This window comes from Podarcis muralis, chromosome 11 (assembly GCF_964188315.1).
Source record: "Podarcis muralis chromosome 11, rPodMur119.hap1.1, whole genome shotgun sequence".
Classification (NCBI taxonomy): domain Eukaryota; kingdom Metazoa; phylum Chordata; class Lepidosauria; order Squamata; family Lacertidae; genus Podarcis; species Podarcis muralis.
The window spans coordinates 63,903,376-63,921,424 of record NC_135665.1 but is presented as its reverse complement, the minus strand read 5'-3'; the positions used below and the strand labels follow the sequence as shown (position 1 = coordinate 63,921,424).

General features: G+C 48.3%; 1 protein-coding gene across 3 annotated transcripts in view; it reads left to right on the top strand.

Moving 5' to 3' along the window:
* Nucleotides 1–8,753: 8,753 nt before the first annotated feature.
* Nucleotides 8,754–18,049, top strand: part of SPMIP6 (sperm microtubule inner protein 6) — a 29,131-nt gene continuing 19,835 nt past the window's right edge. Inside the window, exon 1 of one of the 3 annotated variants that reach the window (XM_028749580.2) lies at nucleotides 8,754–9,623. In XM_028749580.2, coding sequence (XP_028605413.1) covers nucleotides 9,489–9,623 — 135 coding nt within the window. In that variant the 5' untranslated portion in view covers nucleotides 8,754–9,488. Of the gene's footprint in view, nucleotides 9,624–16,911; nucleotides 17,725–18,049 lie in introns of those variants that run through there. The other 2 variants (XM_028749581.2, XM_077936570.1) reach the window with 2 other exon arrangements.

Below are 18,049 nucleotides of genomic sequence, written 5' to 3'. Positions count from 1 at the left end.
ACACGACCTAGGTTTTTTAGCTGGTGCCTTGCCTTTCTGTGGACCCGCCTTAGATTTTTGGGTTCTAGCAGTTTGTAAGCGCGTCCGTGGCCTGTTGGGGGCCTGCTCAGCCACGATGGCTTCACTAGTGGAGGGACCATCCTGACCCTGCTGACTAGGGGCGGTGTCTGGTATGCAATCTTGTGACACTTCGACGATGTTGGGAGAGGGAGTGATCGGTGCCCTGCACTGCGCGTAGAATGATTGCAGCGCGGAAAAGAGCTGGGCCAAGGCCTGCGGGTTACATGGGCCTGTTGGCATTAGGGCATTGCCACACTGAGATTGTTGGGGGTTGTTGTTGCCCTCCATGGCCAAGCTAAAAGCAAACCGTAGGCAATTGGAAGACTACTGTATTTATTGTTTTTTTTTTTTTTTTTTTTAGTATTATTTATTTTTATTTTATTTTATCTTTTTTTTTTTTTTTTAATATTTAAGTATTTATTTATTTATTTATTTATTTATTATATATTTTAATTTTATTTATTTATTTAATTTATTTATTTATTTATTTATTTAGATTGCTTAATATATGAGTATTACTTGTCTATTTATTATGTATATATTTATTTGTATTTATTTGATGATAGGGTATCTATGGCAACAAATGAACTAGTCAGCAGCAATAGCAAACTTGGATGCCAAAGACCCAGGCGTTATATGGCAATAGCAGCCTGGAAGAGCAAGGCTGGAAGAGCAACGAACAAAGCAGGGATAACCAGTATTTAACTATTTGTACCCAATGAAATTGAACAAGTTGGGAATAGCCTTAAACCACCAAGTAACCTTTAAAATACCCTGTGTAGGACTAACAAATAAAACTTAAATCCAATTATAAAATGCTACAGTAAAAGCTAAATCAGTGAGCCCCACAAATGCTTTCACAGGTGCTGCTATGACGTTGTGCTGCCACAAGGGGGCCCGCTCAACCCTATATGAGGGGACTCACGGGCTAGCCTGCCTATGGCAAAATGGCGGCCGACACGGACCACGTGGGCAGAAGAAAATGGCCGCCGGAGGTGACCCGTCGCCTAGCAACAGGGCCGCTTTTGATCCGAAAACAGGCAAGCGACAATTGTTTCCCCAATAACTGAGAGCAAGCCCTTAAAATGAACCCAAAGCTAAGCAACCGGTTTGTAGTTCCCGCACCAGTCGGCCCCTGGACGGCAAAAAGAATGTACGACAGCAGCGAAAAAAAAAAACAAAAAAAAACAAAAACAAAGGAATCCCCCTCCGTCACCTTCTGAAATGAAACGGTCCCTTTTATTTCCCGACACCCGTTGGTTCCCACCCGGCCGGGGGGACGAAAAGAACGCTCCCCTGGAGCCCACCACTCTCTAGCCGCCCTCCCCCGCGGAGCCCCCCCGTCCCTGTAGTGGCGCCCGCTGAGCGTTAAAATGTGGCGCTGGGGGGCCCCTTAGGAAAACCTGTGCGATGCCGAGGCGTGAGAGCGAGGAATCCGATGAATCCGGTGGGCGCTGGAAGGCTATCAAGGTCGTCTGTTACCCGCTCTGGAATGAGCGGCCGGCGGGAAGCTGCCGAGGGCGACGGCGCTCCGATCCGCTGCCGCGTCTCAGCTGATGAGCGGCCGTTTGCTGGCAGGCCGGCGAGAGGCTGCAGGCAATCCCTTCCTCTGCCGCAGCTCAGCCGATGAGCGGCCGATCGTTGGCTGGCTGCTGAGAGGATGAAGGGCAATCCTTTTCGCTGCCGCAGCTCAGCTGTTGAGCGCCCGGTTGCTTGCGAACTGCTGCTGGCTGCCGGCACGACGATCCGGGACGCCGCTGGAAAGCGGTAGCAGGCGATCCAAACTGCGTCGACTCCAGGGGCCAAAAGGGGCGAGCCCAGGGCTGCCCCGACCTTAAGTGGCCTCACTAAGGCCCGCCTCCGCCGCCAGCCGATTGGCTGGCGCAACAGGGGATGGAAACTGGGGGGAAATCCCTGCCTCCCGCGAGGCTGGCGCCAGCCTCGCGGGAGTGAGTGTGGGTGGATCGTGATCACGCAAACCCCCCTCCTCCCGACGCTCGGAAGGGGCATTGCTAGAATTGAACAACTTTAGCTCAAACAATGGAACTTCTCATCTCCCCCATGCCGCCGCCCCCCAATATGCTCTGGGGGTTCACCCAATCCTCCAGAGCATTTTTTGTGGCCGGGGGGATGTGATTGCAGTGGTACATGCAAGGAGGAAAGGGAGTGGAATTCCTGTTACATGAGCAGAAGCAATTGCAGTCAATATTGGAATTGATTGCATACATAATGGGTGGTTGCAGCACAGAGACAAAAGAGAGAAGGCAGTATGTGCCCCTGCAGGTAGCTTGGCCAGAATGTCTTCTGTGGGTGGCCGGATGGTGTCTCTGCATTCCTGCGGCCCATTCTGCTCTTGACCTCCCGGCAGTGCAGCCTCCTGAACAGCTAGAGGGAAAGACAAAGAGGGACAGTGAACCCCCAGGGCACAGGAAGTAGGAGAACAGAATAACCAGCAGGATCCTTGGGGTAGCCAGCACATGAGGAACATGAAAATTCCTCCTTTCTTGTGCGCACAACAAACTAAGTTGCAATATTCAGTTCTCTTGTATTTCAAGCTCCTTCTTGAGTCTGTTGTTATTATTATTTTCTAAACCTTGCGGAAATGTGGCTACTCTTAATAGAGAATGAAATATGCCTTGTTGCATGTTACTAATTTTTGGACATGGCACTATATACCTTTCAGGTCTCCTTTGCTTACCCCCTTCCCTCCCTCCCTCCCTCCCTCCCTCCCTCCCTCCCTCCCTCCCTCCCTTCCTTCCTTCTTTCCATCTGCCTGTGACTTTCTCTTATCCTTTTTGCTCTCAGCCTCTTTTCATACATACAACAGGACTGGAAGAGTTGCTCCATTACACCCAAAGCATGGCTTGGCAGTCACTTTATACAGTCGTACCTTGGAAGTCTAACAGAATGCATTCTGGAAATCCATTCGACTTCCAAAACATTCGGAAACCAAAGCGTGGCTTCTCATCGGCTGCAGGAAACTCCTGCAGCCAATCGGAAGCCGCAGAAGCCCCGTCGGACGTTCTGGTTCCAAAGAACGTTTGCAAACCGGAACACTCAATTCCGGGTTTGCGGCGTTTGGGAGCCAAAACATCTGAGTACCAAGGTGTTCGGGGTCCAAGGTACGACTGTATTGAGGATTCCTGTGGGTTTGCTTCATGTACGTGAAGTTACATGTACACACGTCATTTGGGAGCATGTAATTGTTTTTGTCTTGCACAAAATATGTCAAAAGTGGCTTCTGAAAAGTGAAGCCACTTTGTAGGTTTTGCTCTACTGCATTCCAGCACCTTAGAGTCTCATGCAGAAGGATTCCGTCTGCATAGCAGGCAGCTTCTTGCAGATTTGCCTCCATCAAGATTCAAGTAAGTCAGCAAATCATGGCCCTGTCTTGCATTCTGGGACCTGTAGTTTTTCACCAAGCCACTTCTCAGAGTCGGTGGCTGCTTCAGAGTCTGTGAATTGCAGTTTACAATTTCCTCTTTGCATTCTTCATCAGCACTGCAATTCTTTTAATCCGTCATATCAAGTTGACTTCCGCTATTTTCCGAATCCCGCACTTGTTTGTGCCTGTAGGAGAGACCCAAGGGTTCTTCCAGCGGTTATCTTTAAGGGAAAACGGAGCTTAGTTTTTCAACTTCATGATAGACGATTTGGCTGTGACACAGCTGTTTCCATAGCAACAAATTATGATCTAAGAAGTCGCCTGACATCAAGGGAGACCAGGATTATGATACAACTCATTAAAATTCATGCTAGAGACAGGCTGACGCTCTGGGAGAAATCTCACATGCTGAAGGGATGCTCAGGCTCATGTCTGTGCTTTCCATGTTACACATCCAGACATCTGATGCCTTCTTAATGATGCCATCTTTTAGGGCCTCCGCAAACTCTAATAGGCCAGTCTCTCTGGTCTCTTTGGTCCTTGGCTCCTTGTGAAAAAAGCACTGAGATTACTTTATCCATTTGTCGCACACCTGAAACTTTTAAAAGAAATCCTAACCACTTTCTGCATCAGTTTCATCCCTTTTCACCACAACCTTAGCACACATGACATTGTTGGGACTGCTCTGATCTGAGCTCAGAACAAGAGCGAACATCTCAAGGAAAACTTAACGCAAAGCAATGACATAAGTAGGGGTCAGTTGGTGAGGGAGGTTTCTGATCCTGCAGGAAGAGGGAGGGCTACAGCAGTACCCAAAATGCTGAACTGGCATTGAGAGCTACCAAAGTTGCTTGGTGCTTTTAACTTGAGAGCTAAGCGAGCCGGTTAACTACCGGGAAAGAACCTATCTCTTGTTCATTACGTAAGGACGTAATCTGGTCATGCCAAACTAAGGATCGCTTGACTGTTGTGGAGTGGGAGCACCCCTCAGCTGCATTGCTGGAGAATTCCATGTAAGCTTTTAAAAGTACTTGATCTTGCTGTGCCCTATTCAAAACTCACCACTGGGGGAGCATTAAAGCAAAGCATTGCCCTTTCTCTTGGCTTGACATGGTTGTACAGTGGTACCTTGGTACTCAAACGACTTGGCTCCCAAACAAATCAGCTCCTGAACACCGCAAACTCGGAAGTGAGCGTTGAGGTTTGTGAACGTTTTTCAGAAGCCAAACGTCCAACACAGCTTCCGCGGCTTCTGCTTGGGTGCAGGAAGCTCCTGCAGCCAATCAGAAGCCGTGCCTTGGTTTCCAAGCGGTTTCGGGAGTCAGACTGACTCCCGGAATGGATTAAGTTTGAGAACCAAGTTACCACTGTACTTCGAAACAAGCAGTCTGGATGCAATCTTCCCTTGGCTTAAAGGATTCTGTCGCATCTTAGTTGATCTTTGGATCCTTGCCCTTATACACTACTGACTGCTTCTGTCTCCCTTTGGGTTGCAGTCTCTGCTCTGTGTTGTTCTGTGTTCCTGTCCTATTGGACGGAGGAACCAAACTCTTTTTCTCAACTGCTTCTGTAGCCGGGAGCAAGTTCCGATAGGTGACTGCTGAACACTCTGCGGCTGTTAGCCAGGCAGGGAGACAGGTTGTCTGAGCACTGTCTCCCGTTGGGCTTCTTCTTCAGTGATGGCAGCTGTTCTCTGAAAACTCTTGGATCTGTCACGAACACAGCCAGGAGTCTCTTCTCTGCCTGGCCGAGCCCACCAGTTCCAACTGGCATTTGAAGCAGCTCTGGCAAACTGGGAGATACTGTGACATGTCACAGCACCCTTGAGTAAAGCTCTGTGTTGTACCTGGGCAAGATCAGGGTCCCTCTGTTTATGTGCTGCAGTGAGGAGGTTAGGTGAAAACACAAAATCGCCATGCCACATATCCTCCTCTGTTTCTAAACAAAAATTTAGAGAGAACTAGAGGAGTTGCAGGCAAATAGGGGGTGGTTGAATGGCCGCAAGAGCCGTACAAGTGTAATTTAGTTGTCACAGGTAAACCTTGGTATCCGTGTCCAGTGCTTAGTTCTAGACTCACAAGCCTTGTTAAATTGCACAAATCCATCGTTCACACCTTGATTTTTCACAGTTAATGTTTTCTTTCCCACTTCCTCCACCCCCCAAAAAACCTCCAACAGCCCAGCTCTGTTCTGTTGAAACGGCCCTCCCAGTTGGCTCTTTCCTAACCTCGCATTTCTGGCACGCAGGGCCTGCCCTGAACACCCTGAAACAGCTGCCCCACACATTCCAAGAGAGGCACGCCACAGCGCAGTGATGTGTTGGAGGATTCTGGAGTGCAATTCCTTCGTGGGTGCGCATAGAAACATGGCAGCCACACCAGCTGCTTGGGTGTCTTGTGCGTTTGGTGGTTGCCGTGGCTGCAAGTGGCTCTGTGGGGCATAAAGAGTGGCTACAAATTGTGTTCCACTCCTCACCCCGGCCAATCCTTCACTCATGGTTGTTTCTTTTAACCTGTGTTGTAGCAATTATCTTTCTGGGAATTCTTTCGGAAGTCTTTAGTTGATCTGCCTGTGGCTTTTGGGCAACCCGCACCTCACTACCAACGGCGGATGGGTAAGATCTGCCCTGACCTTTTTTTGCGCACACGACAATTCATTTGGGAGAAGTGGAGGGGTCCTGCCCATGGAAGAAGCTCGCAGGAAGCAGCTGTTTTCCTTTTTATTTTGTGGAGGGCGAGGCGACCTTCGTTTTTTCGTTTTTACCTTTTTGCACTATCTGCTGAACCGCGCCTGCCCTCCACTCTGCTCCCCCACTCCGTGGCAAAGTTATCAGGGCTGCTGCATCAGGACGTGATGCTGTTCTGGTACAGCGGACATGATCCAGTGCATGACTTCTGTGTTCTCCCTGTAATATGTGCCATGACTGATTGTGTGTAAACGTATTTGCAGAGGAAGTGGTGTCTTCGAGAGAAAGCAGTCTTAGAGGAAATGCGTCTTGCGTGTGTCTGTGCTCCCAAACTGGAAAAATATCTCTTTAAATGCCAATCCTTTCAGGAGTGTCACCTCCTCAGAACTGTGTTCTGCAGGGCCAGAAAACCTGGATGACTGGGCATCAATTGCTGAGACTCTTCCTGCAGGAAGAGCCCTTGACATACATTGCTGATCACGAGCCAAGCTTTGTATTCCCACCAACGTCTGGCTCTTGGGTGCGCCAGACAACCAAAAGTGAGATGGGTACTCAGTCTGAATCAGCCTTTCCCAATCTCAGCTGGCTGGAGCTGATGGGGAATTGTAGTATAAAACGTCAGGAGGGCACTAGCTGGTCTAAACTATTGATTGATTGGAAATCCATGTTGGGTGTTAAAGCTTGGCTCTGTTCTGCAATGCTTTGGGAGACACCTATTGCCTCGCTGCCCTGTTAACCTTGCCACAGAAACAGGTTTAGGGTGGTGGAGTTGGGACTCTCTCATACTGGTTTATGCCCACTCATAGTAAGCCAGCCTCCGTCTTCTAGCAAATGTTTGTCTTGACTTTTGCTTTCTGATTCAAATGATGTAGCACAGTCCTCATTTTCCCATCATGTAGAATACTGCCTTAAACAGATCCGTTCAGTTGTGTATTATTATTTTATTATTGTTATGATTTACCAACAGGTTTATGCATTAATTTATTTTTGAAATGTGGTTTTTGGAAGACATGAAACATGTATAATATTTTTTTAACATTTCCATTGCAGTATTTATCATTGTTACTGGTTGTGTGTAGTGTAACAGAATTAATATTAAAAAAAAGCATAGATATGAAACCTGCCTCTGCAGCTTCATTGGGTGTCTCTCAACCGCTGGAGAAGAAGAGAAGAGGACGACTTTCTGCCTATAATTCCAAAAATCTGTCAGCAAATAATATAAAAACCTTTTGCTTGCTTTTGAGCCTAAAACATGACGCCCAATTGCCCTTCCACATCCCTTGCTGTCATTAGTGCGCAGCTTCTCCAGTACCTAACAGGTGTGTGACCTGCTCCTTTTAGCTCGCGCACCACTTTCTCAACTGCCCCGTTTCAGTCAAGTTCATTTTCTGCAGGACATACAACCTCCATATTGTTGGCAATAGGTAATATTTATTGCAATGTAGACAGACCTTGCACATCTGTTAACAAAAGCTGTCCTGATCTTGAACATTCCGTGACTAGCACCCTTCAGTAGTTAACTGCAGGGAACTTGTGAGCTTGAGGGGCTTGCATGCAACAGCCTAATTTTTAGCCCTATGACAGACGTGCATCACAGACACACTTTTAACCCACCTCACAACACAGGTGTATGGTCTCTAAAGGAAGCTACGTGGCAGAAGTTTCTCCAGGGGTGCTGTGTGGCAGAGCATTTGCAGGAACCTGTCCCTTCCACAAACAACCCCCCCCCCCACTCCATCCCATTGTACGCACCGCACAGAGAGACCAAAAATGGACTCGCGAGGATGGAGTTTCCTACTTCCTGGCAAGCCTTGCAGTTCCTAGCTGCGCCTATCCCATTTGCAAAGCAGCAGCCCTGAGCGGATCTATGAAATCTAGTTAAGCTGTTGCCGCACACTGTTCAGGCCCAGTTCTTGAATCATGTCCAAAGCAGGCGTCTCTGTGCTTCCAATCCAGTCAATTGTGTCTTGTTTTTTCACACACATATTTCTGTAAAAATATGCATCTGTGCCTCATAGCAGAGATGAGAGTAGTAGAAATAGGGACTCTCCTCTTCTTCCTCCCTCCCCACCCCAGTTAGCGGTTTGATTTAAACTATTGGTCCTCACTCTTAACGGCTGGTTCAGAAGATCCTTTTGCAGTGCTGTTATGTGAATATTCCAGCAGCGAGGGTCACTTGTGCGCCGATTCCACAGCAGGGAGCTAAAAACGCGCTTCGATCCGGATGTGGACTTCCAAGTGATGCTTAGTGTCATTGTGCAGATGATTTCAAATGGTGCATTAAAGAACTTCGGGGACTTCTCGGTCAGAAGATGAGCAATAACTGACAAATTTCCCTACCAGAAAAATTGTTTGCTATTACTGATCATCTGTGATAGAAAGTGCAAGGGAGTGTGTTGTGCTCTATGCTTGCAGAATACACCCGGGTGTGTGGGTGTCTGTACCCCGTGACAGCTTAAGTATACACCATAGGATATGCTTCTACACTCTGCAATGTAGCAGCTGCTCTCAACGAGGTTCCTTTGCAGACGACTTGATGTGCGAAGTTTTAAAAAAATATGCAAAAGCCCATTAGTCCCCACAAGAGGGAGCATTTTGCAAACTCACAGCCTCTGTGCTCTGAAGAGGAAGGGCTCTGCAGATCCTTCCTCAGGCAAGAGGACGCCACAGAGCAGCTTCCTCCCATCCATTACCTGCCACAGTCTTCTCCTTGACCTCACTTTTCTAGGTCTACATGATCCAAGTGCTTTTGCATAGGAGAGATTCTGCTACAAGTTTTGCTAGCATCTCATCTGCCTATCACTACAATGACTTCAGAGCTTTAAAACAGTAATAAACAGGAGAGCTAGGAAGTAGATCACTTGCTAGGAAGGGAGAGAGGATTTCCAAGGCAGGACTCCTCCAGTGGGAGAGGGGACCTCCCTCCTCCCCCTGCTTCCAGGGGGCAGCAAGGCGCAGATTCCAAGCGAGCCAACCAGCACCCCTTGCCACAGAACCAGCCACTACTCCTACTCAAAGCCTTTGGCCCTTATCCCCATCATGCCTGCCTGGGCCTTCTCCCCCCACTTCTGCAGCACTGACCCTGCCAACTGTGACATCACACGTGATGCAAGAGGCTGGCTGCTGGGAGGGGCTATGACCCTCAAGAAAAGCCACTCACCAATTTTGCCCCACCGGCATGAAGAGCCCCTCTCCCCTTCTGACCACTCACGGCAGCAACAGCGGGGGGGTGATCTGTGAACTCGATGAAGTTGAGGCTCAAGACGTCCCTTCTGATGAAGTGTACCCCACCAGTTGTCCCAGTGACCGTTGTGGTGACTCCCAAGTTCTCCAAGATCTGCCAGTCCCTGAGTCAAGATGTTCCTCTTCGCCAACAAAACCAAGACCCCCATCAGCACCTACACGGACTCCTACAGGGCTCCAAATACCATGAAGAAGGCCTATGATGAGGCTCCATTGGCCCTGTGGAGTGAAAACAAGTTCCTGACGCAGGTACGACGCTTGGCGGGTGGGGTTTGGTCTAAAGCAGCCTTTCTCAACCTGTGGGTCCCCAGATGTTGTTGGACTACAACTCCCATCACCCCTAGCTAGCAAGGCCAGAGCTCAGGGATGATGGGAGTTGTAGTCCAACAACATCTGGGGACCCACAGGTTGAGAACTGCTGAAAAGGAAAGGGGAGGAGGAGGCATGACAGAGGTGTGTAAAATTATACATGGCACAAAGGAAATCGTCCGTATCCCCTTGTAACATTAGCAGCTCTCCAAGGAACGAGGGACACAGGTGGCTCTGTGGTCTAAACCACTAAGCCTCTTGGGCTTGCTGATCGGAAGGTCATTGGTTCAAATCCCCGCGACGGGGTGAGCTCCCGTTGCTCTGTCCCAGCTCCTGCCAACCTAGCAGTTTGAAAGCATGTCAGCACAAGTAGATAAATGGGTACCACTATGACGGGAAAGTAAATGATGTTTCTATGCACTTTGGCTTCCATCACGGTGTCCCGTTGTGCCAGAAGCATTTTAGTGCTGCTGGCCACATGACCCGGAAAGCTGTCTGTGGACGAACGCCAACTCCCTTGGCCTGAAAGCGAGATGAGTGCCACACCCCTTTGGCTGGACTTAACTGTCCAGGGGTCCTTTACCTTTACCTTACCCTTACCTCTCCAAGGAAGCTGAGTGTTGCAAGATCCCAAAGAGACAAAAGGGATTGTCACACAGTGCATGATTAAAAGTAGAGATGGCCACCAACTTGGTTGGCTTTGAAAGAGGATCAGACAAGTTCATGGCAGAGAAGGCTCTGTTGTTGGCTATTAGCAGGATACCTCTGAATACCAGTTGCTGGAAACTACAGAAGGAGAAAGTGCTCTTGTGCTCCCGCTCTGCTTGCGTGCTTCCCATCTGAGTCTCTGCTTGGCTGCTGGAAGAAAGGGCACTGGACCCGAAGGGGCACTGGCCTGATCCAGCGGGGCTCTTGGGTTAAACTCCCATGTGGCAATAGTGCCTCTGCACAAAGGGGGGCTAACAAGGCTTCTTGGCTGCAAGAGATTCAGGAGCCACACAGAGTTGCTGGGTCTCCCACCGTGTCCAGCCAGGTGCCCCAGGGAAATTTGTACAGCAGGTTCCTTACTTTTGTCCCTATTGAAATTCATTTTGTGAGTTTGAAGTTGCAGCTGGCAGTGGGGTGGTTAAGGGGATAGAGACAGAGGCCTTGCGGGGGGGGGAGAGCTTTGAAGAGAGTTATGATGAGAAGGAAGGGAAATTGTGCATTAATAGGCTTTGAGAGGAGCAAGCTTCCCCCTGAGTTTTGGGACAAGGTGGGCTCCACACACAGCCTGAGCTTATGACAACAGGCATGAATAAGGCACTCATCATTAATTTTATTTGTACCCTGCTTTTCCACAAAAAGAATAGTGCTCAACATGGCTTAAGGGACGCGGGTGGCACTGTGGGTTAAACCACAGAGCCTAGGACTTGCCGATCAGCAGGTTGGTGGTTCAAATCCCCGTGATGGGGTGAGCTCCCGTTGCTCAGTCCCTGCTCCTGCCAACCTAGCAGTTTGAAAGCACGTCAAAGTGCAAGTACAGTGGTACCTTGGGCTAAATACTTAATTCGTTCCAGAGGTCCGTTCTTAACTAATGAGGCCTCCTGCTGCCGCTGTGCCGCCAGAGCACGATTTCTGTTCTCATCCTGAAGCAAAGTTCTTAACCTGAAGCACTATTTCTGGGTTAGCAGAGTCTGTAATCAGAAGCGTATGTAACCTGAAGCGTATGTAACCCAAGGTACCACTGTAGATAAATAGGTACTGCTCCGGTGGGAAGGTAAACGGCGTTTCCGTGCGCTGCTCGGGTTCGCCAGAAGCAGCTTAGTCATGCTGGCCGCATGACCCAGAAGCTGTACGCCGGCTCCCTCGGCCAATAAAGCGAGATGAGCGCCGCAACCCCAGAGTTGGCCACGACTGGACCTAATGGTCAGGGGTCCCTTTACCTTTACCAACATGGCTTATAACAGGAGTGCACCAACTACTGGAAAAAGAATTTCATAACAACGTAATAGCAAATATCACAACATTTCAGTACTAGAAATGTATCAAGCTTGCATTATCAACGTTCTGTGGCTCCATGCCTCTTGGCAATAGCAAAAATAGCAAGGGAGCTTGGCCGTGGCGATGCTCAGAGCCCTTCTCCTGAAACAGCCTCTTGTAACGTTTCCAAAGGAGTGGCTGGAAAAACTCACCCCATAATGTCGCTTCCATGCGCATGCCAGCTTAGAGAGATCTGGCGGCTGGGGGCTTGGGGGCTTTTGCCGTTTGGCCTGGGGCTCCCACTATGACAAGTCTGGGAATGGGAGAGGGAGCTGGCTCCCCCCCCCGGAAAAGATGAAGATGGTCGTGTGAAAACGCCAAAACCTTCCTAGGTTTTGGTCTGTCGTTGGGAAGGCGGCGCCCTCTGCTGCGTAGATGGCGCACAGGCAGTAAAAATTGAGTAGATCTCCGAGGCGAAGCTCATTCAGAAAAGTGGTTTCTGTCCAAGGCTCTGTCCCTAAGCTAGTTTCCCAGGCTGCATGCTCCCAAACCGCGCCCCCCCCCCCAACTGGTGGTACACGATGCAGTGCCTCTCTCCCCCCCCCCCATGTTTGCTAGGCTTCCAACAAACAACACCTGCCTTTCCACTAGTACTTATTTATTTTGTTTAGTTATTACATTGATATTGCAGCTTTCTATATCATGCCAGAGCCCTACTGCCAGAGCCAGCACCCAGGAAGGCATGAGCCACGCCACCTTGCCCAGTTCCTCCCAGTTCCGCCACTAGCCTCAGTGGGGTGGTCCAGGTCAAGCAACACTGCTCCAGCAACCGTGCGCTTGGCTTCAGTCTTGTTTACTAGGTCCTCCCACAGGGCCTTGCAGAGCCAGGCAGAGGCCCGGGCCAGGTAGATAATGTGCCCCCCCCCCTCTATTTTTTTTTACCCTGGGGATAACCGAAGCCTTATAAGTAAGTATGTAACATAGTTTTTTATAATGTATTATAATTTTAAATACATTTTACAATAAATACATCATTCTTTTAAAAATGTATTACACAATTTTTAATAGTTCAATAATGTATTTAAAAATCTATTTTTAGGTAGACAACTTTGACTATTATTTATAGTTAAATTATAATTATAATTAAAACTTCTCCGTCTTCTTATTCTACTCTTTAAAAAGATGTATGCTTGGAGAAAGCCACTATTGCTCATAAGCCACTATTTCTTTAAAAAAACACGGTTTCCACCAAATTTTATCCTCATTGAGTACTCCTCGGGTGTAAGTAATATTCCTGGCCTAGTCAACAAAATTTTAAACAAATGGCCACATCTCCATCAATTTTTCATCATTTTCCAAAAAAAAATAGCGATAAGAAAGCCAACACACTTATCTTTGAGATACGTGTGGTTTTAATTTTTGGCAAACAAGTTTTCAAACAAAAACCAACGTTTAACAGCATGAAAAACATGGTCCAGCATCACATTCGCAGCGCATTGGCTGCTGGAGCCTTGGTCGCCTCCACTCACCCGGCGCCCATTCCGCACTCCTCTGCGGAGTTGATCACAGGCCCTGCTCCAGACGCCGGAAGCTTTTCTCTCTCGCTGCCAGCCATGGCCCCAGGGAATCCGCCCACCACCACCTTTGCGCCTCCACGTTCGCCCCAGTGCATCCCCTGCAATTGTAATTATGTTGACCGAGGCCCCCTTTGGAATCAGAGTCCCGGGCCAAGTAGCCCATATCCCCCCCCCCCTCGGTCTGGGCCTGTCCTCCCAAACCCATTGCGCGTGTATTCTTCACTCGTAGATGCCTTAGGCAGTATTGCATGCTGTTACTGTATTTTTTGCTCTATAAGACACACTTTTCCCCTCCTAAAAAGTAAGGGGAAATGTGTGTTCGTCTTATGGAGCGAATGCAGGCTGTGCGGCTATCGCTGAAGCCAGGAGAGCAAGAGGGATTGGTGCGCACTGGTTCCTCTTGCTCTCCTGGCTTCAGGGATAGCCACGCAAAGCTTCTTGAGCGCAGCGGGAGTGCTTCTGCCTCTTCGCTCAGGAGGCTTTGCGTTGAGGCTTCCCGCTTGCTGTCCTGGCTTCTGGCTTAGCCACTCGTAGCCTCTTCTGGGCAGGAGGAACCTTCATCCCGCTGCCCGGGAGAGGCTGCGCATGGCTATCCCAGAAGCCAGAACAGCAAGAGGCTATCCCAGAAGCCAGATCCCTCTTGCTGTTCTGGCTTCTGGGATTCAGAATATTTTTTTCTTGTTTTCCTCCTCCAAAACATAGTTGCGTCTTATGGTCTGGTGCGTCTTATAGAGCGAAAAATACGGTATTTCACAACAACCCTGTAAGGTAGGCCGTAGAATCACAGAACTGAAGAGTTGGAAGGGACTCAAAGGGTCCAATCCCCTGCAATGCAGGAATCGCAGGTGTGGCTTGTAGTGGGCAGCCAACAATCTAGATATTTTATAAATATTTTTGTATATCCTCCCCTTTCTCCAATCTCGAGCACAGGGCAGCATAGCATCAATCACAGGTGGGGAACCTCAGGACATCTTAGGCCTGGTAGGGGTCCCAATTTGACATGCAGGGCTGTTTCCTTCCTGCTACGCTCTCCTCCTTGCCTGCTTCCTCCTTTGCAAGTCCAGCTTGAATTTTGCACTGTTTAAATCTGCTACCCTATGCCAGCTGCGCTGCCAGAGTCAGGCCCACTCAGGAGTTCCCGAGTTCAGCTGACAGCAGCTGAAAGGAGCACAGTATGTCATAAACAAAGACCAAAGCACTATAACTTGTTGGATAAGTATCAAATTCAAACCACACAATTAATTTAAAAACCATTAATGGCAACGACAACCCACATAACCGCAACCCCAGTGTGGTGCAGTAGTTAAAGTTTCAGACTAGGACCCAAAGTTATAAATGCAATTAACAAACTAGCCCCAAAGAGTGCAGCTTTCGTGACCCAAATGCCTCAAAAATTGCAACCATGTTGTGCTTAAAACAGCAACCATGGGGGCATTTTTCATAGTTTCTGTGAGTTGGCATTTGTTTATTTGCTAAGTTTATTTGCTGCCTTTCATTTGTTAAGGGGTGCTGTGGGTTAAACCACAGAGCCTAGGACTTGCCGATCAGAAGGTTGGTGGTTCGAATCCCCGTGACGGGGTGAGCTCCCGTTGCTCAGTCCCTGCTCCTGCCAACCTAGCAGTTCGAAAGCACATCAAAGTGCAAGTAGATAAATAGGTACCACTCCGGCGGGGAAGGTAAACGGCGTTTCCGTGCACTGCTCTGGTTCACCAGAAGCGGTTTAGTCCTGCTGACCACATGACTAGGAAGCTGTACGCCGGCTCCCTCGGCCAATAAAGCGAGATGAGCGCCACAACCCCAGAGTCAGTCACGACTGGACCTAATGGTCAGGGGTCCCTTTACCTATTAAAAAAACAACAACAGTAAAACAACTCAAAACTCCACTCAGCCACAAGATGTTGCACAGAAACGTCATAAAACAAAGGCAGCCACGAAATTATGCAGCAGAAATAACATTTGCCTGACCGCAATTTAGTTTATTGAATGCATTATGATGCCACACAAGCCCAGGAAGATGGGGTGGACGAAGGGGCATACATTAATGTGGTTAAAGTTTGTACGTATTTCAAAACTGGGAGGGGGAAACTATGAATAGCAACTGCTCTGTGTAGCAGTAACTGGGAAGGGTGGTGAGCTGACTCCGGTGCCTTGCAGACTTGGCCTTGAATCCAGCTCCCTGCTGCGGTTTTTAAACAAAACAAAACAAGCAGCGCTCCTTATCTTCATCAGCAGATGTCCACAGACAAATAAGGCGGATGCGCTGAATTATCTTAGCTGCGGAACTTGTTTCTTGTGACTGTGCGCTATATAGTCAGTTGACTCAAGGCTGGGCAGGGTAAGGAAGTAACTTCCACAGTGGTTTAAATTTTTAAGGAACGCTTTGACCTTAAAAGCATGCTCACGTCCTCCTCTCCGACCCCCCAAATTTGGGAAGCAGCGGTCTAGTAGGTTTTGCACCCAGCAGGTTTCCTGCCTAGAAATATAACAGCCCATACCAGTCCCAAAGCTGTGACTGAGATCACAGGCAGGAGGCTAATAGGTCATTTTAGCAAGGCAGCCAATTGACGCCCGCAATCCCACCTCCTCTGCAGGGCGGAAGTGGCTTTGCGAGGGTATCTTGGGGAGAGGAACATAACCCTACTGGATCAGACCCATGGCCCAACTTGTGCAGCATCGTCTGTGGAAAGCTCATACGCAGGATCCAAGCGCCAGGGCAATTCTCCCCACTCCTGTGATTTCCAGCAAACGGTATTCAGAAGCATTGCTGTTTCAAACTGGGGATGCAAAGCAGAGCCACCCTGGCTACTAGCCATTAATAATAATAATAATAATAATAATAATAATAATAATAATAATAATAAATAATAATAATAAATTTTATTTATACCCTGCCCTCCCCAGCCAAGACCAGGCTCAGGGCGGCTAACACCAAATATAAAAACAATTGATTGAAATACAGCTTAAAAAACAAGATTAAAATACAACATTGAAACATTAAAATGCAGCCTCATTTCAGTGGAAACTCAATCAAAAACTTTTTTGGGGATGAAAACATCAAGTCTTCACCAAGGCCAACTTTCCAGACTGGTCCTACACGGGCCAGAAAAAAGCCAGGGAAGTCCCCAAATAGGAGCTCCATCACAGAAGGAGATAGGGAGTAACCCTCTCTTCCCCCATGAATTCGTCTAATCGTCTTTTAAGGCCATCTAGTTTGGTTGCCATCACTGCTTCCAGTGGGAGAGAGTTCCGTAGGTGAACTCTGCGCTGGGTGAAGAAGTGCTCTCTTTTATCCATCCTAAATCTTCCAACATTCAGCTTCATGGAATATCCACGTGTCTTAGCATTATGAAGGAGGGAGGAAAAGTCTTCTCTAGCCACTTTCTCAATGCCATGCATGAGTTTATAATCTGTTGTGTCACCTCACCCTTGCATCTTACTCTACTGAGAAGTAATTCAAAAATCTAGCTTAAATATATCACTTTGAAACTATACTGTTGCATCCAACTTAAATACTAGGCAAAGCAGCTTTTTAAAAAAACTGCTTCCCAACCCAGCTGGCCCTTGTAAGACCTTTGCAGCTAAGAAATGGTGTATGGGTTTTGCTTTTTCCTCCTCCCTCCCCATCCATGGTTCTTTCTGTGTCGTGCCTTTTAGATCGTAAACCTCAGGTGTTTTTTTATTAGCATTATTGATCTGAAAGCCATGGTAGGACCTTTTTCATACGACATGCAGGGTTTATGTATAAATAGATAACGTGCAATGAAGTCAGCTGGCAGAAGTCTAAAATGGATTGGAAAGGCTGGATACAGCTTGTTGGACCTGCTTTGTGTGAAAATGAGGTGCAAAGGTGTGTTGTATTAACTGAGCATTTCGTATAAAACAGCCAGAGGGGTTGGACTGGGCGCCTCTTGGGGACCCTAGAATTCGATGGTTCTGGGATGCAAGACTCAGTGGCTACTTGGCCCAATCTAAGCAGGGGGGCGGTGGCGGTTCTTGTCATGCATTTACACTCCAGGGGAAAGTCTCTCCTTGTTCTTGAGCCCTTTAACACAGTCCCTATGCCTGACACCCCTGCCATTTTTATTATGCCCCCCTCCCTGACTGTGACATCACAGCTGATGCAAACAGGGTCAGTGTCAGGGAGGGAGGCTGTGAGTTTAGAGAGCCATTAGCAGGTTGTAGTTTGTTACTAGAGTGCAAAGCGCCCCCTTTCTATTTTCTTACCTTAAACTCACACTGAGCTGTTTAGTGGACCCTTTAGTTTAGCTTGGCGTACGGGGAGGAAAAAGCCCTTTTGCTAGAAAACCCTGAGAGTTTAGTTTAGGTCCCCAGAGGGAAATCTTCAGGGAAGGCCAACCTGTGGCGAGATGTTCATCTTTGCGCATAAGACAGACACCCCCATCAGCACCTACAGGGACTCCTACCGCGTGCCATGCCGCACCGACAACTCCTACAAGGAGCCCAATCTCAGTATGGGCGACATGAGCCACCTCGTGTCCAAGGTAAATCTCGACGTGTGTCCGGAGTCGAGGGGGTGTGGTGAGAACACAAAGGAACCTTTTGAAGAAGAGTTGCTTTTCTAAAGAACAACTTGGGACCAGTTTACCGAGGAGATCCGTATGTGTTCAACCACTTTGATCAGCTTGTTGAATGGTCTCTTTAAATCTGAAGGTTCACTATTGTTCCACAAGATGTGTATTTCTTTAAGGGCCAGAGCAAATAACGTGACCCAGTTTTACAGCTGTGAAGCAGTGTAGCAGGTGCTGTTAAGTTGTGTTACCGTATTTTTCGCTCTATAAGACGCACCAGACCACAAGACGCACCTAG